Source organism: Aptenodytes patagonicus, chromosome 3 (assembly GCF_965638725.1).
Source record: "Aptenodytes patagonicus chromosome 3, bAptPat1.pri.cur, whole genome shotgun sequence".
NCBI classification, from domain to species: domain Eukaryota; kingdom Metazoa; phylum Chordata; class Aves; order Sphenisciformes; family Spheniscidae; genus Aptenodytes; species Aptenodytes patagonicus.
Window position 1 is genome coordinate 78,844,738 of NC_134951.1, and position 20,054 is coordinate 78,864,791.

A 20,054-nucleotide genomic window follows, 5' to 3' on the forward strand; every position below is an offset into this window, starting at 1 on the left:
AATAGCTTTCTAAAGATAAGTCACTTTTGAATTCGAGAGCATACATTGCTATGTGATTGCCTCATACTTGTAGGGTGTATTAGTCCTGATATGTAAGAGCTCAGCTTCTGCTGAATATAGTGGCATAATCCTTAATATGAGATAAAGCCAATTTTATGCTCACAGTATTATTTCTCTAGAACCATCGTATCCAAGAGGAGATTCAAGTGTCTCGTCACGGCGGAGTTGGGAGCTCAGAACTTTAATCAACCAGACCAAAGGTAGGTGTTTAGGAGTCACTATAATGTAGTGTCTGTTAAACTAGTGCCGTAATAAAAGGTTGAATCTTAATGCTGATTGTGAAAAGGTTTTCACAGCTTTGTACGTAGGAAGGGGAAAAATAAAATCCTGATTGCAGATAGAAGATACTGCTAACGAAATCACAAGGTGTACTCTCTGAGGTAGGAGTAATTAAACGTCATAAAAGTTACATCTTTTCAGTTTCTGAAAGGTGCTAGCAGTGTTCTGCAAAATGAGTACATTTATCACTATAGGAACTGCAGAAGTTTGCTGTCCCTATTCAGTGCCCAGTTATGAATTGCATGACAGTAGGAAGCACTTCCTCACTGCCTAAGATCTCTCCCCAGCGTGGCATTTTCTTACTTTGGGTGTCTAACAGCGTGTGATCCTACACTGTTTCCCGAATTCAAGGCTATTGTGGGGCCCCTTCCTCTCTGTCCTGCTGCTTATTTTCATGAAACTTAAAGTAACTTGACTCCTATACTGTGCAGATATATACATGTAGCTTGGTTGCGTATATTCTGGTAGGATGGAACCTCATGAAACATTAGAAAAAAGTTTTCTGTCACATAAAAACTGGTCTCATTATGTGGCCCAGACAGAACACAGGAAGAACGGCAAAATTTTTTTCTGATATCTAGAAGGCTTATTTTTTGTTCAGAACATAAACACTGAAGGAATTGAGTTTCTTTAAACTAGAAAAGAAGAATGAGGGAAAACTTGAAAATTTCTGGAAGACTGCTGCAATGGGAACTGGTTTTACTGTCCACTGTGAATAAGACAAAGATTTTGGTTTCAAACCACAGCGAGGCAGATTTAGTGTAGGTGAAGTGGTATTAATTATAGGTGGGCAGTAAAATATATCATTTGAGAGTATCAGTATCTCGATCTTTTGGAGTTAGAAACAGGTTAGACTACTGTCTGTCAACACTGACAGATGTGTAATTTTTGTGCTTTACAAGGAGGGGATAAATTAATGCCGCCCTGAGATTTCTTCTGGCCTTACTCACTAGGATTCTGAGTGAGTTTCATGATAAGACTTCAAAGCTGGAGTTATCTAATACCTCTAAATCTTTGAAATAACAGATGCTATGAGTTTTCCAAGAAACCTCTCCTATTTCCGTAGAGCAAAACCTTACCTGTCCTTCTTTTCTTGGTGCTCGTAATGACCCAAACATATTTCCACTATCTGTCGGTGGTTGGTTACAGGCCAAATGCGAACAAGTGCGTTGCATTTCACACATTTAATTTCCTTGAATCAAGTAAGAGATGATTAGAAAACTACCAGTACTCCCATTTTACTTTAGTTTCATATGTGATTCATAAGTGATAGTTTCATATGTGATTGCTACAGTGTTTTATTCTTTTCCTACATCTTAAATTAGACTCACAAAATAGTTGTCTTCTAACTCAGGTCACTTCACGTGATATCAAAAGGTAACAAAATATAAACACAGCGAATATTTCTCAATCAAGGAAATTGTTCATCACTCTTTTTAGACACTGCTTCCAAGCAAGCACCGATTGAAGCTGTTCAAAAGTCTGTTCAGTTGTTTGAAGAAAGGAGATACAGAGAGATGAGGAGGAAGAACATCATTGGCCAAGTTTGTGACACACCGAAATCTTATGATAATGTCATGCATGTAGGTTTGAGAAAAGTGACTTTCAAGTGGCAGAGAGGAAACAAAATTGGTACGTTCGTTACACCTTCATTTATCAGGCTAAAATACCAAGCTTGGTATTCTTGAAGGAAATCTAAGACTATCTTTTGAAATCTTGGGTCTCTGTGTAGGTAGCATCAGCTTTACTGAAATTGGAATGTTAAAATACAAAATATTGTTGCAGCTAGGATTTCCTTTATTTATAACTTCAGTGAGGTTTTCACTGTTCAAATAACAAGAAACAGAGGAGGAGAAGGATTTGGTTAGGACAATTAGGTATGATCCTGCGATTCCTGCATGTGTTTAACCCTATAAAATGTTTGAGTTCTGGTTTTGGAAGAACCAGAAATATGAATGGAAATGAGCACAAACTTTGGGATTTGTTTAATTCACCAATATTGTTGTTGTTTCCCCCGTGTGATCATTGTTTCCTCTCTGGTTTGGGATTTGTGGGGAAAATCCTCGTATTCATGAGAAGTTTTTTCAGGTCAGCCTGTTAATGTTTTTACTTTTAATCAGCTTGAATTCAGGACTATGAATGTAGTATTAGGTGTTATAGGATAAAAGCTACTTGAAACTTTAAATGAAAATAAAGGTAAATAACCTTGGCAAGCTCAGTTTTCAGTGATGTTTTCTTACTGCTGTTGATGTACATGTTGCTTATTGAATGTAGTGTAATTAATTTTTCTTATTTTTATTTTAATTCTACAGGTGAAGGCCAGTATGGGAAGGTCTATACCTGTATCAGTGTTGACACTGGAGAGCTGATGGCTATGAAGGAAGTGAGTACTCTGCATACAAGAATCATTGCTGCCCTTGGGTTTTTTCCAAACCAAACATGTATGACTTAGCAGGCATTAAGGATTTCTGAACACCATTGTTAGCTAACTGGGAAAGGATGGGAAGACAAATTGTTTCTTCATGTAGCCACATCTGCTATTATCACTTGTTCCTCCTTAAGTTGCTTAAGCTTTTTCTTTTCAGTTTACAACTTTCAATTTAAACGTATATAAAATGGATATTGTTTTTTTACTAATCTCACAGGGATGTTGTGAACTTAATGAATGCTTGCTTAATATGCGTGAACTCCCGTTAAGAGATCTTAAATTATTTTGGAAATAAAAAATACACAAACTTACATTTTACTTTGTAATATTTCATCTCACATTTTATTCCTTTTTTCTTCATTCCTTAGAGCAAAAGATAGGAAGTGTCACATCAGATGTTTTTCAGCTTCTCCTGTAGTTTAAGTGAGCTAGGCTGAGTCACAAAACTGTTGGCTAACCTGGTGGGTACAGAAAGTTTAATTTTCAGGATAGAAACAAGTAAAGCTGTGTAGGCGTAGAGATCCGTTTTCCCTACAGCACCTTGTTTCTTAAAATATTTGCATTGTTTAGTTTTATTGCACTTCTGCGTCTTCAGACAACTGCGAGCATCAACTGTTCACAACAGTTACCATGCCAGCCATTTGATGCTAGAGCAGTTACATTTTATGAGCCAGTTCTTCCACACGCACGATATGTATGTGATCTCAAAGGTGTGGAAAAGCAAGACTGGGCTTGTGCTTAACTTCTTGTGCCATACTCATTCACTGACTAACTAATACCAACACTTGAAATTTTGTTGTTGGTGGGGGTTTTGTTTGGTGTTTTTCCTCCCAATGAAATAACATTTCCCCCCCATCAGTAGCACACGCTGTTTCTGGAATTCAAAGTTGCTTTCTAGATGCAGGTGCTTTTTACAAATCAGCAGGTGTGTGCTCTTTAGCAGAAGTTCAAATAAGTTAAATGGACCTTGTTTGACAGACACTTTACTAGTAGGCTAAATATACAGTATGCTGCCTTTTCCTGTAGTATTTTTAACTTCCAGAATTATTTCACTAAGAAACATTGCCTGACTCCCCACTGTGGGCTTAAATGCAAACTGTTTGCAACTTCCAAATAAAAGGCTTTTCTGGATTTCCTTAAGAGTACCTTGGGAGAAGATTTATTTATTTGTTTTTAAACTGGTTAAAAACATTGCATTCCCTCCACCCCCCCGAGATTTCTTTAGACTTTACTGTCTTAACCACAGTGTCGTTAAAATCTCTACAAATTATAGTGGACAAGCTTTACTATAAATAAATAGTATTGCAACTTTGAAGTCTTAGGAAATACGTAAAATACTTGAATGTCATTTGCCACCTTTTTGTAATCTCCATGAATTTAATTTTACCACTGTTTGAGTACAAACTGTATCCTGGAATTGTTATACAGAACAAAACAATCATAACATCCTAGCAACCAAAGGTAAAATATGTGCATTTATTTCTCTAGCAGTTGTCCTGTACTCAATTAATGAAGTTTCTGCTTTCTACCAGTATGGTAAAAGTAGCATCTTCCGTAACTTGCTATGCATTTGGCTTATCTTTGTGTCAATAGCAGCTTTAAATCAGTTTTTTTCAGAAGATTTGATAACTTTTTCCTTTATGAAAAATCCATCACGGCATGTTGTAGGAGAACTAATGAAAACCTGTTTCTTTCATCAAAACCTTTATGACTGTATCTGTTCCATGCCACACCTTTTCCTTGCAGCTGCCTCATTCTCAATGAAGAAACCCCTCAAAGAAATCCCTTAGAATCTCTGTTGATGAAGTACCTGGCCACTAGTCTTTCTTGCATGATAGCTCTCACTGATGTTACTTTCAGGTTCTCTTGTGCTGTGTCTATCTACCACGTTTAAGCTAGAAGGCAAGCTTGGAAGAGAGATATATGTGCACACATAGGTGTATTTATACATTTAAGTGGCAGCATTTTGCTCTTATAAAGTTTATAAATCATCATATTTGTATGTAGTTTTCCAAAAATAGTTTGGTGTTCTTTTTTGTTTAAGTTTGGGGATGAAGGGGTGGTATTTTGCAGCTTTTTGTGTGATGATGCTGTTTAAGGGGCGGGGGGGGAGCTTTCTGGCTGTTTTTGTGGTTTGGGTTTGGGTTTAGGATGGGTTGTTTTGTTTTTGGGGGGTAGGTTGGTGGGTGGGGTTTTTTGGTTTTTTTGGGTTTTTTTTGTTGTTGTTCCTTAGTAATTTGAAATAGTGGCAAAATGATGAAAAATCTTTCTTGCAGATAAGATTTCAACCTAATGATCACAAAACCATCAAAGAAACAGCTGATGAACTGAAGATTTTTGAAGGCATCAAACACCCTAATCTTGTTCGTTATTTTGGTGTGGAGCTCCATAGGGTAAGAAAACATAAATTATTGGGGCTTCTTTGTAGGGCAGAGAGAAAATTTTAAGAAGCTTTGGATCATGGAGGTTTTACTTGAGAACATTCTAGTTTAGCTTAATTGTCTGGATATCTCTGTGAATTGCAGTGTGTCTTTTTTCCTCTGAATGTTGAAGTCTCTGGAAACATAGTTTGGAGAAATTTTTTGGAACTGGTACATAAACAGAGAAGTTCACAATAAGTGAATAGAGCAAGTAATGCTGGAGCTACTCTGTGCTGCTCCTCTGTTCAACTGCTCTCAGAGCAAGCTATATTGTATACGGTATGGTAACTTGTGTGTGTAGATAAAGACTAGACAGCCTAAAATCCTTCACTGTTAGCAACAAAGGTTGTACCAATATCTTGTTGATTCCTGGAAAAATCTTGTGCTGGCGTTTAAGTCTTGATGCCAGACAAGTATCTTAAGGAAGCAGATCTTTTGGAATTCAGCTAGCATCTCTTCAGAAGGAAAAATGAGTTTTCTTGCTTGAGCAGCAGAACTAATGAAGCTTGGTTTTCTTACGAAGTTAGAGTCCAGAGTTGCGTGCTGAGATACCCTACTTCTTATTACTCTCTGCTTCCCACGTGCCCTTCCCACCTCCCCCTGTGAGTCTCAGGTCCTTTCTGTATCTCTACCCAGTGAGGTGGGCAGGGAACAGGACGCCTGGTGTCTGGCTGGAAAGCAACGTGTGGTTTTGACTGATTTGCCCAATATGAATGGGTTGATTTGCTGACCCATTGCTGGTTTAGAAGGGGACAAAGGCTGCTTTCTGCCTGCATTTCTTTACTTGGGGACGCAACTTTGGGTGTCTGTGCCATTGGGTCATTGGTTTCTCAGGCTGGTTCGAAGAGCTTAGTGTCTTTGCCATCTTTTCGTATGAATTAAGTCTGACTGAAATTGGCTGGGCTTGGAGACAGAGAAGGGGAACAAGAACCTAACTTTTCCTTAAAGTGAGCTAGAGTTGGCGTGCTTGTTCAAGCCACAGACAACAAAAAACTTGCCCTCCCCAAGCAATCAACACATGATATTGCAGGAACTGGGAGAGAGACTGGAAAAAAACCCCAAAAAGCCCAAAACATCTTTTTACCTTTTTTCTAAATATGCACAGGATCTTTTTGTATTTCTGCATAATATACCTACATAATAATAATATACAAGATTTCCAGAGTGCTTTTTGGTTGATGCCAAAGTAACGTATTTTATACTGCCAAATAGTATCAGCTACATACCTACAAATGATGCAGATAGACATGTAGCAGAGATTTGCCATAGCTGTGCGATAGAATATATTAGGTTGAAGCATGCCCAAGAGAATAGAGTTCTGAAGAGATGATTTATTGGACATTCCATGGTAAGAGGTACTTCCATTAAAACATTACATGGTACTTCCATTACTCTTTTCACAAACAGTGAGGATGGAAGGAAAACTTGATCCTAATTCAGTGTTTTAAAAAAAAAATTAAAACCAATGAAATCGGTTTGGTTCCCACAACAGGAAGAAATGTACATCTTCATGGAGTACTGTGATGAGGGCACTCTGGAGGAGGTATCAAAACTGGGCCTTCAGGAGCATGTCATTAGGCTCTACTCAAAGCAAATCACGATTGCTATCAATGTACTACATGAACATGGTATTGTTCATCGAGACATTAAAGGTAACGTTAACCAAAAAAGGTAATGTTGTCGTTTCAGTGTTGTAGATGAGGGTGGGGGGGAGTGATGGGGGACATATTTGCAGAATTAGTGCACATTATCTATACAACCATTAAGTGTATAAAGCCTTCCACTCATTTTTCAATTTTCAATTTACAAGTTACTGGCTAGTTACGCGCTTCTTTTTAAGTGCAGCACATAAAAAAAGTTCACAGTTGGCATTGCAAACTCCTAAATTCTGCCCATGATTTATATAGTTTCTGTAGAGGTTGTTAAGATTGTTGGGGATTCATCCAAACTCAAATTTGGGTCCTTGTATTTCTAGTACTAATACACTGAGTTACGTAATGTTGTTTTTCTTCTCATCTAAGCAAGAAACAGTGGTGTTTCTGGGAGCTGACAAGCAGCATACAGTGCTAGAGTTGTTCGTCAGAACTTTTCCTTGTGATTCCCATTTTCCAGAAGAGTTTTAGTCTTTCAGACAAATGGTTGATAAAACAGTAAAAAAAGCCTTGTTAAAAGAAGTTGAAGGGATATGGTAAAATTACTTATCTAGTGGGTTTTTTGCCATACATTTATCTACTCATGCCTGGCTCGCAGCTTTTGCTTACAAAATGAGCAGACTGGAACTACAATAACTGAAGGGGGGTTGGTTTTGGCATTTGCTTAAGGCACCCAGTGTCAGTCCACATTTCACATTCATTTTTCTTTTCTTGAGCCTTCCAAGAACATCCTCCATGTCTAGTTATCTTGTTTTTGTTAGTCTGGCATATTTTGCTCACCTATGGCAGAAACTTAACGGAAGGAAGGGGAAGCAATGCACACAGTATGCCCTGCGAATGCTCATTTTATGACAAGGCAGTGCAACCCAACGATGCTGGGTTTCTATGTCCCTCTTGCTCACAGGGTTTTGAATCACCGCAGCAGTGTAGGAGGTTCCCAGTTGCTCTTGGTCCTTTGGCCTCGTGCTTCTCATTTGGGAAAAGAACTATCTACGATCCAGAGGCCTCCCACCCAGGTAGGCCACTCTTGAGTCAGTTTTGGCTTTTTTTTCCTAGAAAACACTTTCCCTCACTCCCATTCCCCATCGATCTTGCCTTTTCTGGTTCTCCTTCCTGACCAAAGGTTTCTCTCCAGTTGTGGGTTTCCCTCCGTGCTTTTCACAGTGCCCTCCTTGCCCTTTACTTGATCATTCCATATCCAGGTTCCGCTTAGCTGGATTAAGCGCTCCTGGAAGCTCATTGTGATCAAAATCCAAGGCTGGCTAACAGGGATTTCTTTTGTGCTGCTCTGTCATTGCTGATTTCTGGATACGTTTCCAATAGGTCTTCCTCTCATCAGGGAAATGCAGTGAAGTAAGAGCTGTTTAACAGAACTGTAATGCTTTGTTATCTGAGGGCATTTCTGTTGCAACAGGTTCCTCATACCAAATGCTGGGGTGTTCCTTGAAAATAACAGCAGCTATAAACAGAGGGTCACTGCAGACACATCTATGTATAGACCTTCTCGAAACTTAATGACGGAATATGAAGACAGATCACAGAGGGGATTTTTTTATAAAGGGTGCTGATGTTACATTGGAAGTCTCTTGCTCTCTGTCTCCTTTTATGCTAACGTTGCATCGCCAAGTTTTCAGGCTAACAGCAGTAAAGAAAACTCTGGTTCTACTTTTTGCTCTTATGTAGTCAGGCACTCTTATTTTTCTGATAGGGAAGAATGCTAATACGTCATTCAGACTGTTAAAACTGCTTTCCTATGGAAATTTTGCTGTCAGATCACACTACATCTCTCATGGCCAGCTTGCTAAACGTCACTGTTGATCTTTCAGCAGCAGATAACCAATTCTTTGAGTAATTGTTTATATGTATCTCGCAGTTGGTGTCTGCAAGTACCTTGTGCTCAAAAATTGAGTCTTTCAGTTAGTAGTGTCCACTTGTGCCACCGTTGTCTTTCAGATGCTATTATGGCATCCTGTTCTATGAATGTAAAAGATGAAGCAAGACACAGCTGCCTTGAATCCTTTTTCAACCCGTGGTTGTGAGAGCAAACTGAGGGTAGTTTTGGCTGGCTGTTAACACTTGGCTGCACTGGTTTTTATTAGTCTGCATCAATGTGTAAAGTAGTTGGTGCTAGTACGTAGCAGGTGATGAAGTCTTTTGGGCTACTTTTTTAATCTCTGTTCTGGGTATTGGATTTTAACCCTTGGGGCTAAGCCCAGATTCCTCAATTATAATTACTTCACTTTTTGCAAGGTAGCTGTTCTGCTCAGTGATTGAATGATGGAATATTTAATGCTGAAGGGAACCTCTGGACATCTCTGGTTGAGCCCTCTGTTCAAAACAGGGCCAACCTCAGTATCAGATCCAATGTCAAATTTGGTAAGATTGCTCAGGACCTTGTTTAGTTGAGATACTCATATCTCCGGGGCTGGAGATTCCCCTTTCTCTGGGCCCCGTCCCAATGACTGACCTGTCCCCATTGTGAAAAACTTTTTCCTGGTACCTCCTTGGAATTTGCAGAGGTTGCTGTTTGTGTCCATTGCCCCATATCCTTTCACAGTGTGCCTTTGAGGAGAAAGTCTGTTTCCATCTTCTTGATATCCTCCCGTTACACAGCTGAAAACAGCAATAAATTCTCCCCCAGTCTTCCCTTCTTCAAGCTAAACAAACCCATCTCTCGGCCTCTCCTTGTACATAGTGTGCACCAGCCCTCTGACCATCTTGATGCCCCTCTGCTGGGTTTGCTCCAGTATGTCAATGTCTGTCTTGCACTGGGGAGCCCAAAAACAAGACACAGCACTCCCAAGTGTGGTCTCGCAAGTGCTGAATTGAGAGGAATTAATCACCGAGGTCATGCCTGGTGCTTTCTCTCTGGGAGAGAAAGGCATATTCTTGAAGAGTGCTCGGATTGCGTTTTCAGAATGAATACAGAAACTGAAGGGATTGCATCTGAAGCTTCAGTAAATCAGAAACCTGAGAATGAGACCCTCCAGGCCAGGAAGTCTTCACCAAAGTGTTACTGTGTTATTGTCCTGGTTAACTTCGTTGTTAGCTCAAAATTTCTGCCGTTCCTGCCTTCGTGTCTTCATGATGAGCACAAGGGAAGGAAGGTCATTCAACAAGAGATGGAAGGCTGTTCAACAGGAGACTATGGGCATGTGTCACACTTTCTAAGAGACTTGAGTGAAAGAGGATGCTAAAGCTGATTTTTCTCATCAAAGGGTGGCATTTGGCCTGCTTGTTTCTTGAATTAATCTGGCTGCTGCACTGCTTAAGTACTGGCTGAGGAATGTCTATGAGCTGCCCCTCTTTGTGGAATTATGCCACAGTCTTTAGTGGGGCTTTTGGTACTGCTCCTCGGACTCACAGTATTTACATCAGCACCTTTGGAATATCACGCTAGCGCAGTTTTCGCTGCGCTTAGTATGGGGCTGACTTGGCACAGAGATGCAGGGCATGAAACTTCAGTTTAAATGCTTTGGGTCATAGCTATTGTTTTCTCTAGCAAGGGCACTGGCTTTTGACATTTGCTCTTTGTTTTCAGTCTGCCCCGAAGGTCTTCTGGTATCAATGGCAGTAGGGCTGTGCAGAACTGGGCTACCTCTTGCCTCTGCCAAGTACATCCCATGAAGATGCTTTGGATAGTGTATGTGTAGGAGGAGAGAAGAAACTGATGGGTGTGTTCTGCCTTTTTGCTGGTTTAGCCATGGTCTCCGGTTTTATTTTGCTTATTAACCATGCAGATATGGTAGGAATTTTGTTACATTTCTGGTCACATTAACTGTCAAAGGTAAAAGGGATCCGTCGTCCTCAAAGTACTGCCCTTGTGTCTCCTGTTCTCTTACCCAGGTCCTGCTGGATTCTGTGCAGGTCTCGTCTAACAAGATGACCCTTTTTAAAGACTCCTTACAGAGCTTGGTCTTGTTCTCCGAAACAGAGACTTTCACAGTAACATTTATGCTAAATTGTCATTACTTTTTTAAAGGGACAAACTTTGGTTTGAAAGGCCTTGTAAGTAGGTTCTGAACTGTATTAAACCGAACTATCACAACAGCTTTAGATTCAGTCAGAAGAGAAATCGTTGCACTTCAGCTCTGCCAGTTTCCACCCACTGCAGTAGTCAGAAACCACTTGGTAGCCTTCCATGAAATTTGCATGTTGCTTTCTTGAGGAACAGGAACATAGGTTTCCAAAACATCTTTTTAAGTGTTTGCTAGTGATGGCCTTTTTTCCTAAGCTCTTTGTGTGGGCTAAGTGCGTCTACTTTCTGTATGACAAGTAATTGCTTGAAAATCATTAGAAAAAGAAAAGCTGTGGGCAGTAGTTCAAAGGAAAAAGTTGCTGGTAGAGTAACTGTCACTCTTCTAATGCATTGCCCATATTTAGTCTCCCATCGAGCTGCTGCCTTGTACTGCGTTGGTGTGTTTCTGGATTCCCTTTCATTCAAGGAGCTGAGGGATGGTCTACCCAGCTCCGTTACACGTGCCTGTGATTGCAGGGTGACTCTGGACACGTATGACCCTCTGATGGCAAACTGCAGAACCCAGCCAAAGAATTCTGATCTTGAGTATGTACAGGCAGCTGAATGCCAGGAGTGGAAAACTTACGGACTCAATGTGCAGAAGAGTTGTATTCACTGGAAGTTAATTCTTCTTTCAGAAGTTGTGAAAGGCTTACATTGTAATGTAATTAAAGGTTGGAATTTATTTCTGTTAATGATTTCTCTCCCCCTTTTATAGTGCAGTTCTGTGCAACACCTCTTGGACTAAATAAATCTTGCTTTAGTTATCAAGCATTCTCATAGTAGTTAGAGAAGCCCTTTGAGGAATGGGCAGGGTTTTGGCATCATTGACCTGCACTGCCTTTTTTTGACTTGAGCTTTTTGAGGATTCTTTTTATTTTCCATGAGTATCTTGGGGATGCCCAGCCAAGCTAACTGGAGAAAGTCATTAACTAAGCGAACATAACACAAAGGAGGAGCAGCCAGGAATTCCTGCACTGACCTATGTTCAAGGTGGAACAAAAGTTAGAAACTTTTGAAGCTTGTATTCAGATGAGCCATTTTTTAAAGAATCTTCTGCGTGACATGGGAAAAGGCTATGTGTAACGAAGCCCCCAGCGTTTGCCTACTCCTAGAGTAGGCGTGCAGTTTTGTTCTGTGCAAACCATTCATCTCTTCTCAAGAGAGATCACAGCTCAGGCTGTATTTCTGCCAGGTGACCCTTGCAGCCTACTTGTGGTTTCATCGTGTGATACTTGCAGAATCCAGGATTTGCCCTGACATGATGCATAGTGAGCTCCTTCTGCTCTACCTGTTTTCTGTTGGCTGGCAACGTGTTTTGGCAGGATGTTGAACGAAAGAAAACCACTGGTTATCAAAACCACTTAGCTCATTTTGCAGTGTCGTGTAGAGCAAGTGACTTGAAGCCAACTGCAGATTCCCCTTGGAGATTTTCAGCTATGCTAGGGAAATTTTTTCTAGCGTAAGCTGGCAGTGTAGCCACCTATTATAACAGTAGCCCTCCTCCAGAAATCCTTCTGGAAGTAGAGCACAACAGGAGTGGGCATTTCATAGTACATGTAATAAAATGCTATAAGCTCCATTTTGCAAGTCTGCCATGATGACACAGCTGTACGATATGATCTGTCCTGACCCAGCAGAACTGAAAAGATGGCTAGTGGGAGGTACGCAGCAATGGCCTCTGCCAGGAAGCTCCTTAAGGACAGGTGGTTTTTTGCAGTGCGGCGCTCACAAGGATAAGCACTGGAATTCATAAATTCCTGCCTGGAGGAGTAATTTCATAACGAGCGTGTATGGAAAGCTGATGAGTTTGCCTGCCATACTGCTTTGTGTTTTGAACTCTTCTTGTTGTCAACTTCCAGTACACTTAGTGTTAACACAAACCCACCAAAAATCCCATTGGCTAATGGTAATGTACCCTTTGGGGACCATCTCTAATCCTGTCATATTCCACAGGCAAAGATCTAAGTGTGACTTCAGCTATTATCTACTGCGTAACTTCCAAGAGTGTATCGAGGAGCCCTCGTTCCTCAATTCAGCCCTAGTTTAACAAGCGTTACTGGTTTTCGTTGTGTTTCCTAGGAGCCAACATCTTTCTTACCTCATCTGGACTGATTAAACTAGGAGACTTCGGCTGCTCAGTGAAACTGAAGAACAACACCCAGACAATGCCTGGAGAAGTGAACAGTACTTTGGGGACTGCGGGTAAGGAAGCATGCGCTAGGCAGATATTTGTCTAGTTACCATAAAAGAAGATACCTCTGGCAAAAGTCTGGGCTGGAGTAAAACGATACGTTTCAGGGAAACTTGATTTTAGCTTAGCTAGTTAGATGTCCTTTACATCCAGAAGCCAGAAACAATCAGTGAACGATGTGACTGGAAAGATAAAATTGTACTTGTCTGGTAACTATAAAGATGCTGGAGCTTGTGTTTTCTGGGGTTGTATCTTTCTCTGCAGCCTTACTGAAACAGTACTGTTCTTACTGAAGAGCTGCTTAATCTATTTTTAAAAAATGAAAATAACTGAAAGCATGTACTGTACCAGCATTTTCACTATCACTTTTCAAACTGAAAGATAGTTATGCTGCAAACATGTCAGAGGACGAGAAGCCAGCAAATGACAAAACTTACCAAGAAAAGCTGAGTGGTAATTCATTACAGATGTATTAAAAAGCATTTGGTTTGCCCAGATAATCACTTAAAGTATACCGTTCCTTCTGCTGTATGAACTGATGACATCGTATGTGTTGTTTCAAAGCGTACATGGCTCCAGAAGTAATTACTAGAGCGAAAGGAGAAGGGCACGGACGTGCAGCAGACATCTGGAGCCTGGGCTGCGTCGTTATAGAGATGGTCACCGGCAAGGTAGGGATGTTTCATGTACTGAATGAGTGCAAACTGTTCTTAGCAGTTTCTCTGCAAATTCGGGTCCCACTCCCAGCAATTTGTCACACGTAAGTCCACAAGTACCGGGGTGGTTTTTAATTTCCTGGGGTACAGAAATACATGCTCTATCGGACAGCAAGTTCCCCTCTAAACCTGGCACTTCGCAATTCTCTTACCTGTTGCAGAGGCCTTGGCACGAATATGAGCACAACTTCCAGATCATGTATAAAGTGGGGATGGGTCATAAGCCTCCTATTCCTGACAAAGTGAGCCCAGAAGGGAAAGACTTCCTTTGCCACTGCCTGGAAAGTGACCCAAAGATGAGGTGGACGGCCAGCCAGCTCCTCGATCATCCTTTTGTCAAGGTTTGTCTCATGGCTTTGGCTATAAAGACTGTAGATGGGAACTGGAACAGCTTTGAGTTGGCGTCATCATTTTGCAGCTGTGCTGCAGGGCTTTGCATCGCGGTGGGAGGCTGGTATCAAGTTGATGCTGTCCAGAAAACACGGTTTGGCAACTTCTCAGAAACACCTGTGATGTTGCTAGCGGACATTTGACTAAAAGAACCTGGTGCGCACCATGCAATAAACTTTCACTGCTGTTTTGAGATGCATTATCTGTATATTAAAAAGACTTGTCAAACTTCAACTGAGTGGTAGCTAATTGGATCTGAAGGGCTATGTGCCTAAAACTTTAGCGAGTATGTATGCACAGACTTCTATAATACAGCGATAAGGGTCCCCTCCATAAAAAGTGAAACAAGCACATGCTTGAGAACTCTGCCATCCTCAGTGCGAGGGTCTGCTGTTCTTTTAAGTTCCTTCTTAAGTTCATATTGAATGTTTATCTGGCAATTGGCATAACAATCTGCAGTTCTTGCATGAACGGCAAATATTCACAGCTACAAATTTAGGTGTATTATAACTTCTTTTCTGAAGAAGTAGGAGCACAGTAGGCTATTGAAGTCTGTCCCCTTTTCCAGCATAAAGTTGTTCACTTTGGTATTCCGGTTCAATAACAGCGTGTTTGGGATCATCACACCCGTGGCTCCCATCGGTGCAACTGTAGCCAAATCCCATCCGTCGCAGAGGCAGAACGCTTCTTGAGGCACGGAGGAGTTGCATGGTCACAGTGGAAACATCAGTATTCACGTATATAGTTGTAATTCATTGTTTGTATAACAAGGGAGAAAGAAAGCTTCCAAGATGTTTGGTGAAGGCGCTAAAGGAGTGGATCCGTTGTCATCGTCTTGCTGCAACAGGGAGACAATTGAATTAATTGCCTTTTGTCCTCTTCACAGGTTTGCACAGATGAAGAATGAAGTTACTCAGTCTCTGGCCTTTTTTACTCTGGCAAGATATCTTTTAATCACTACTGTATGTAATATTTACATAAAGACTGTGCTGAGAAACAGTATAAACGTTGAACTTACGAAGACTGCACAAGTGACGAGCGTCACTTTCTCTGCTGCTCCTGTATGTTTTACTTGGCACATGTTGCTCACGTGACGGTGTCCGCAAGTTGGAAGAAGCTGCATGTTTCAGTGAAAGTGCCATTACTACTGTATATGGACCATACCTTTTTTTGCTCTTTCTCCTGTTTCTCATTTGATTGAGAACCGTAATGTTAATATGTAGTATTTTTGAACTCTCTAGGTTCAGAAAAATGCTGTAGTGTTACCAGGCGTTATGGACCTTGTTTTTTAATCTGTTTGTTGAGTGCACTGACTGTGAACTTTTACTGGTTTTTTTGTTTATTTGTTTTTGGCAAGCTTCAGATTTGTTATGCACAAGGCTGATTAATGAAATTTTAAAAAAAGTTTTTTCTCAATAAATGGTTTATTTTAGGAGTTGTTGGTGAAGGGTTTTTCTTCTGAAAATAAATACGTGGGGTCGTGTCACATCTTAAACTTTTTTTCAACACTTGTTTAAGACTGCTAAGCTAACCGAACTGGAATAAGCTTCTCCCATATTGCAGTAGTCAATGTATTGTCAAGTTCAGGATGTGTAAGCAGCATCTTTCTTACACTGCACAAGTGATAATAGAATTAAGGTCCCCCCTTCATCCTCTCCTGAGGAAGTAAGGTCATGTGCAATTCCTGACGCTACCCATTACATAAGGGATAGAGTCATGGTCCGAAATAAGTAACTTTCTTCTTGAATCTGAGTACTGCAAACAGGGAAGGTTTTCATGGCATTTCTGTAGCCAAGAGGAGAATCAGTTAAGATTATTCTTGTGTCCTGTTTTGCAAAAACAAGAACTTATTGTTAAGAGCTTTTTAAAGCTGATTTCTGATCCTGGACTTTGATTCCTGCTCCCCCCCCCCCCCCCCATTGTTACCAGTCTCAGAAAATGGAGAGAAGTTAGAAGTAGTTAACAATTAGAAGAAACAGTCTGCAACATGTGATCTATTTAGATTATTATTTTGTTTGGCTTGCTATTACAAACAGATGATTTGCACTAATGCTTACAAGTAACAATTTTAAGTTTACATATTCCTGTTAAGCTTTAGACCTTAAAATGGGTAACTTCTTATAAAACAGAGAACTTGCTTTTAATATTTGGCTTTATTCTAGAGTCCTGTCTCTTCTCGTAATCCACAAATCCTTTGTAGCAGCTGGGTGAGCTGTTGAGAAGGTATCACGAAATCTGACATTTAAATCTAGAAAAGCACGAGCCTCACTGTGCAGGTCACCAGTGCAGTGTATCTAGGCTCTCAAGAAATACAATGCTGAATTTAAACAAAAAGACAGACTTTCCTTTCTCTTCAGTTCTCTATTTTCAGTTATGATAGGAGAGGAAGTACATTACATTGTCGTCCTCAGCAACAGACTATCAAAGTACCTGAGGTAAAAGTCCCCCCCAGCCTGCTGTGTGCTTCAGGTTGAGGTGTGTCAGAAGTATCCGAGCGGTTTGTGTCCTTATCTGCCTTGTTTCAGGTGCCCTTGTACACAAACTGGAACCGCAGACAGCTTTTAGGAGTCAGGATAAAAGGTGAAGAGTAAACTGTTACTAGTTCATTGTTGCCGACCAAAAGAAAACTCATTCACTGCACGTCAGCTTTTTATGCTTTTATTTTTGTATAAACAAATGTTAAGACTACTTTTGTTAAGGCAGTTGTAGAACATACAGTTGCTTGTGGAGATGAGGGGCAAACACTGCTTCCTGACGACACGAGTCATTCTTTTAATACAGTGAACTGGACGAGTTTAACTCTGGCAAGTACCATTAAGCTTTCTCTGCTTGCCAGCGAACGCCGGAAGGGCCCAGTGGTGCAGTCCTTGGGCGCCGGAACTTGTAGAAGTGCTTAGGAGGACAGATCCAGGAGCAGCGTGTTTGGCCCTCAGCCTGTTCTAAGGGTTGGTCCCAGGGAAATGGGTATGAAATAGTCTAAATACTTTCAGAAGTATTTACATGTTTGGTATTTTCCTCTGGGAGAAGTAGCGCTGCATGCAGCTGGAGAAGAAAGGACTAAGATTCATAAGGAATGTTAAATGTCTCCCTACCAGCATGTTAAATCAGTGGCTCTCTAAAAAGGCAAAAAAGCTAGTCTCTATCACTATAGGACTATGTATTTGCTGCTCAGAACTACTCACCTGTGCGTATAGGGTTTTGCCACCCTGAGAAAAGCCCACTGTATCTGCCAGGTAAGGTTTACAGTAAAATGCTAGCTCGGAGAGATCTCTTCCCTCTCCCACCCCCACCCATTTTCAAAGTCCTGTGTACAGTGTCTTCAGGCCTGGCTCATTAACATGCCTGATGCATTAGTACGGGATAGCTGGACCTTCGGACCCTACTACAGGTTATAATACTCAGTTTTCTACTGTTAAAGATTGTTTTAGCAAATAGAGGTGCAGGGCATGTGCTTTATTAAGAGAATACCTTTATAAGCGTGGCAGTACTCTCAGATCTCAGGCTCTATTTACTTCATGTGTTGAAAAACTACACTAAAGCCCATGTTTACGTTCATGACATCATACAACCTATTCCAGAAAGCTTCAGAGCACAGGGAATGCATGTGTACACAAGACAGGTGGGGGGAAAAAAGCCTCCAAAACTAGTCCCTCACACTTCCCAAGGCCTATTCCTTCCTTCACGGTGTATGTTTTACTGCCTCCACTCTCAAAAAACTTTACTTACTGCCCCATGCTAAAAGCACTACTACACCTGCTCTTTAGGTGCTGCATATTAAAAAGACTAGTTTCTACGTGATCTGAGGTACTGAACAGCAAATGCATATTTCATGGAATGATTCATATTCTGATGTATTAGCCCCTATTTCTTCTGGCCTCAGTTTTATTATAGGAAAAGAGAAATGTTTTTGATATCAGCTGCTGGCACTAAGACTGCTCACTTTCTTCTCTAGAGACACACAGGCCGTTTATTTCTAGACGATCATGGCTCAGTCACATGAAAATGTACCATCATTGCAAGCGTCCATCATAATCCCCACTGCTCAGTATGAGTATTTTTAGATTTTAAAGTTTTGGGTTTTTTCAATCGTAATAGCTGATAGTTGGAAGTCCCCTCTTTTCCTTTCTTCTTTTTTTAAACAAGCTCTTTTTAGTAATAGGCATACCCGTAACTCTTGAGAGGAGGATGCTCTGGAATCAGTACCAGGGATGTCAGAGCAACACAGTTTTCCCAAGGGCCTTGATTCTAGTTTTATTTAATTCAGAAGGGTGTCAAAGCAAGTCCAGACAGCCATAAAAAACTATGCCAACCACTGTCCTCAGTCTCTCTCCCACTTCCTCTCTTCTCCCCAAAAGAAAAGCAAAAGATAATCTAAGTATTACCTCAGGCTGACTGTTACGAGGCACCACGTAAACTAATTTATCAGAAAAGACAGACAAGCAGATTAATTGGGATCACAATAGTATAGATGTGGGGCGTAACTTTTAATGCACGCTTTGCATTACCTACTTACAGCATACCCAGCAGTTGTTCTGTTTCCACCATTGGTAGGAAGGCCTAGAATTTTAATCAGTGTTTAAAGCTGAAAGGAATTTATTACCTCAGTTTTTCCAAACTATAAACGGCATTTACACTCAAAAGAACTACAGGTTTCAGCTATCCCTCTGATGTATTGCCTGGGGAAAGATGTGGCAGTGGGTAACTGAGCTCTGCTCAGGTCATGAGGCCAAATTCCACTCCAGCTTAATGCCACTGCAAGGCTCCGATCTAACAGTGGGCCCTGAGCCAGGTTCTGGCTGAAGTTTTCAAGGGCGCATGTGGTGCACACTGTGGGAATAAGTTCTAAATGTAGAGAAACTCTACTGCAGGTCTGCCAGTTCAGTAGAGCTGCTTCAGTCCAATATGGTATAACCAAGCAGAGCATCTTACTGCATTTAAACACTGACGGATTATGGTTGTTAAATTGTTAACATGTGATCTACACAATTATCAATTTTAATCATCTTGTAACAATCTTCTGACATTTATTCCTTCTTTAGAGCAAGTTAAGAAAGATAAAGCCTGCACCTCTGGTTAGCTTCCAGGTAGAGTCTCATCATACAAGCACATAGGATTTTTATTTTTTTTTTCTTCAAAACTTAAGACACTTTATAGGGAAACAAACCAACCAAACAAATGCAAGCCTGTTGTGGAGAGTATACGAAGGAGTGCATCTTTCAAGCATGTCATCCAGCCCAAACCCCCAGAGAAAAATAACAGGAGCACAAATCCAGATACATATGGCAATTGCTCATCCTACCCTTCCTCTGATCTCACTTGAAGGACCATGATATGCACTTAAGAGTTTTCAGAAGTTGCATTTGTTCCCTTTGGATTGAAGCAGTCTCTGAAGATACTACTTTTGTTTCTGCTTGTTGTCATTGTTGCCATAGGTGGAGCCCTTGTTAATTTCTGTAACGCCTATCATCCATCTGACACCAACAGAAGCTGCAAAATAAATAAAAATAAAGTTAAAAGCTGCTTGCAGACAAAGACTGAACATCTGTACAGGTGTAGCACTTTGAAAGAGACGAACAGTGTTCTCAGCCTTACAACAGCACAGCGTTAAAGGTAACTACCTGTACTACCTGTACTTGACCTTTGATGAAAGGTACGCCCCCACGCCCCTGTATCAAGTAAGTTGCCCATGGTATTTCATTAAGGAAGATCCAAGGTTGCTGGCCTCAGGCTAGACACACCCTCTCCCACCAGCAGGGAAGATGCTACCTGAACCGACATGAGAGTAAGAGGCATAGGCATGATGTGCCCACCCCTGTACCCTAGACAAGGCTGGCTGTGAAATGGGGGTGCTTTGGGGCCGGTGGTGTTACCTGGCTCCCAGGAGTTGAGTGACAAAA

The 20,054-nt window shown here is 40.9% G+C and overlaps 2 protein-coding genes across 11 annotated transcripts in view; one reads left to right on the top strand and one right to left on the bottom strand.

Annotated features, from left to right (window-relative positions):
- Positions 1–15,592, top strand: part of MAP3K4 (mitogen-activated protein kinase kinase kinase 4) — a 77,293-nt gene extending 61,701 nt beyond the window's left edge. For all 8 annotated transcript variants that reach the window (XM_076333947.1, XM_076333950.1, XM_076333948.1 and 5 more), the window contains 9 exons: positions 180–260; positions 1,780–1,971; positions 2,652–2,722; positions 5,044–5,160; positions 6,680–6,839; positions 12,940–13,062; positions 13,616–13,722; positions 13,929–14,108; positions 15,044–15,592. In XM_076333947.1, the coding sequence (XP_076190062.1) occupies positions 180–260; positions 1,780–1,971; positions 2,652–2,722; positions 5,044–5,160; positions 6,680–6,839; positions 12,940–13,062; positions 13,616–13,722; positions 13,929–14,108; positions 15,044–15,064 (1,052 nt within the window). In that variant the 3' untranslated portion in view covers positions 15,065–15,592. The remainder of the gene's footprint in view (positions 1–179; positions 261–1,779; positions 1,972–2,651; positions 2,723–5,043; positions 5,161–6,679; positions 6,840–12,939; positions 13,063–13,615; positions 13,723–13,928; positions 14,109–15,043) is intronic.
- Positions 15,593–16,802: 1,210 nt separating this feature from the next.
- AGPAT4 (1-acylglycerol-3-phosphate O-acyltransferase 4) overlaps positions 16,803–20,054 on the bottom strand; it is an 88,754-nt gene continuing 85,502 nt past the window's right edge. For all 3 annotated transcript variants that reach the window (XM_076333955.1, XM_076333957.1, XM_076333956.1), the window contains one exon: positions 16,803–19,644. In XM_076333955.1, the coding sequence (XP_076190070.1) occupies positions 19,553–19,644 (92 nt within the window). In that variant the 3' untranslated portion in view covers positions 16,803–19,552. The remainder of the gene's footprint in view (positions 19,645–20,054) is intronic.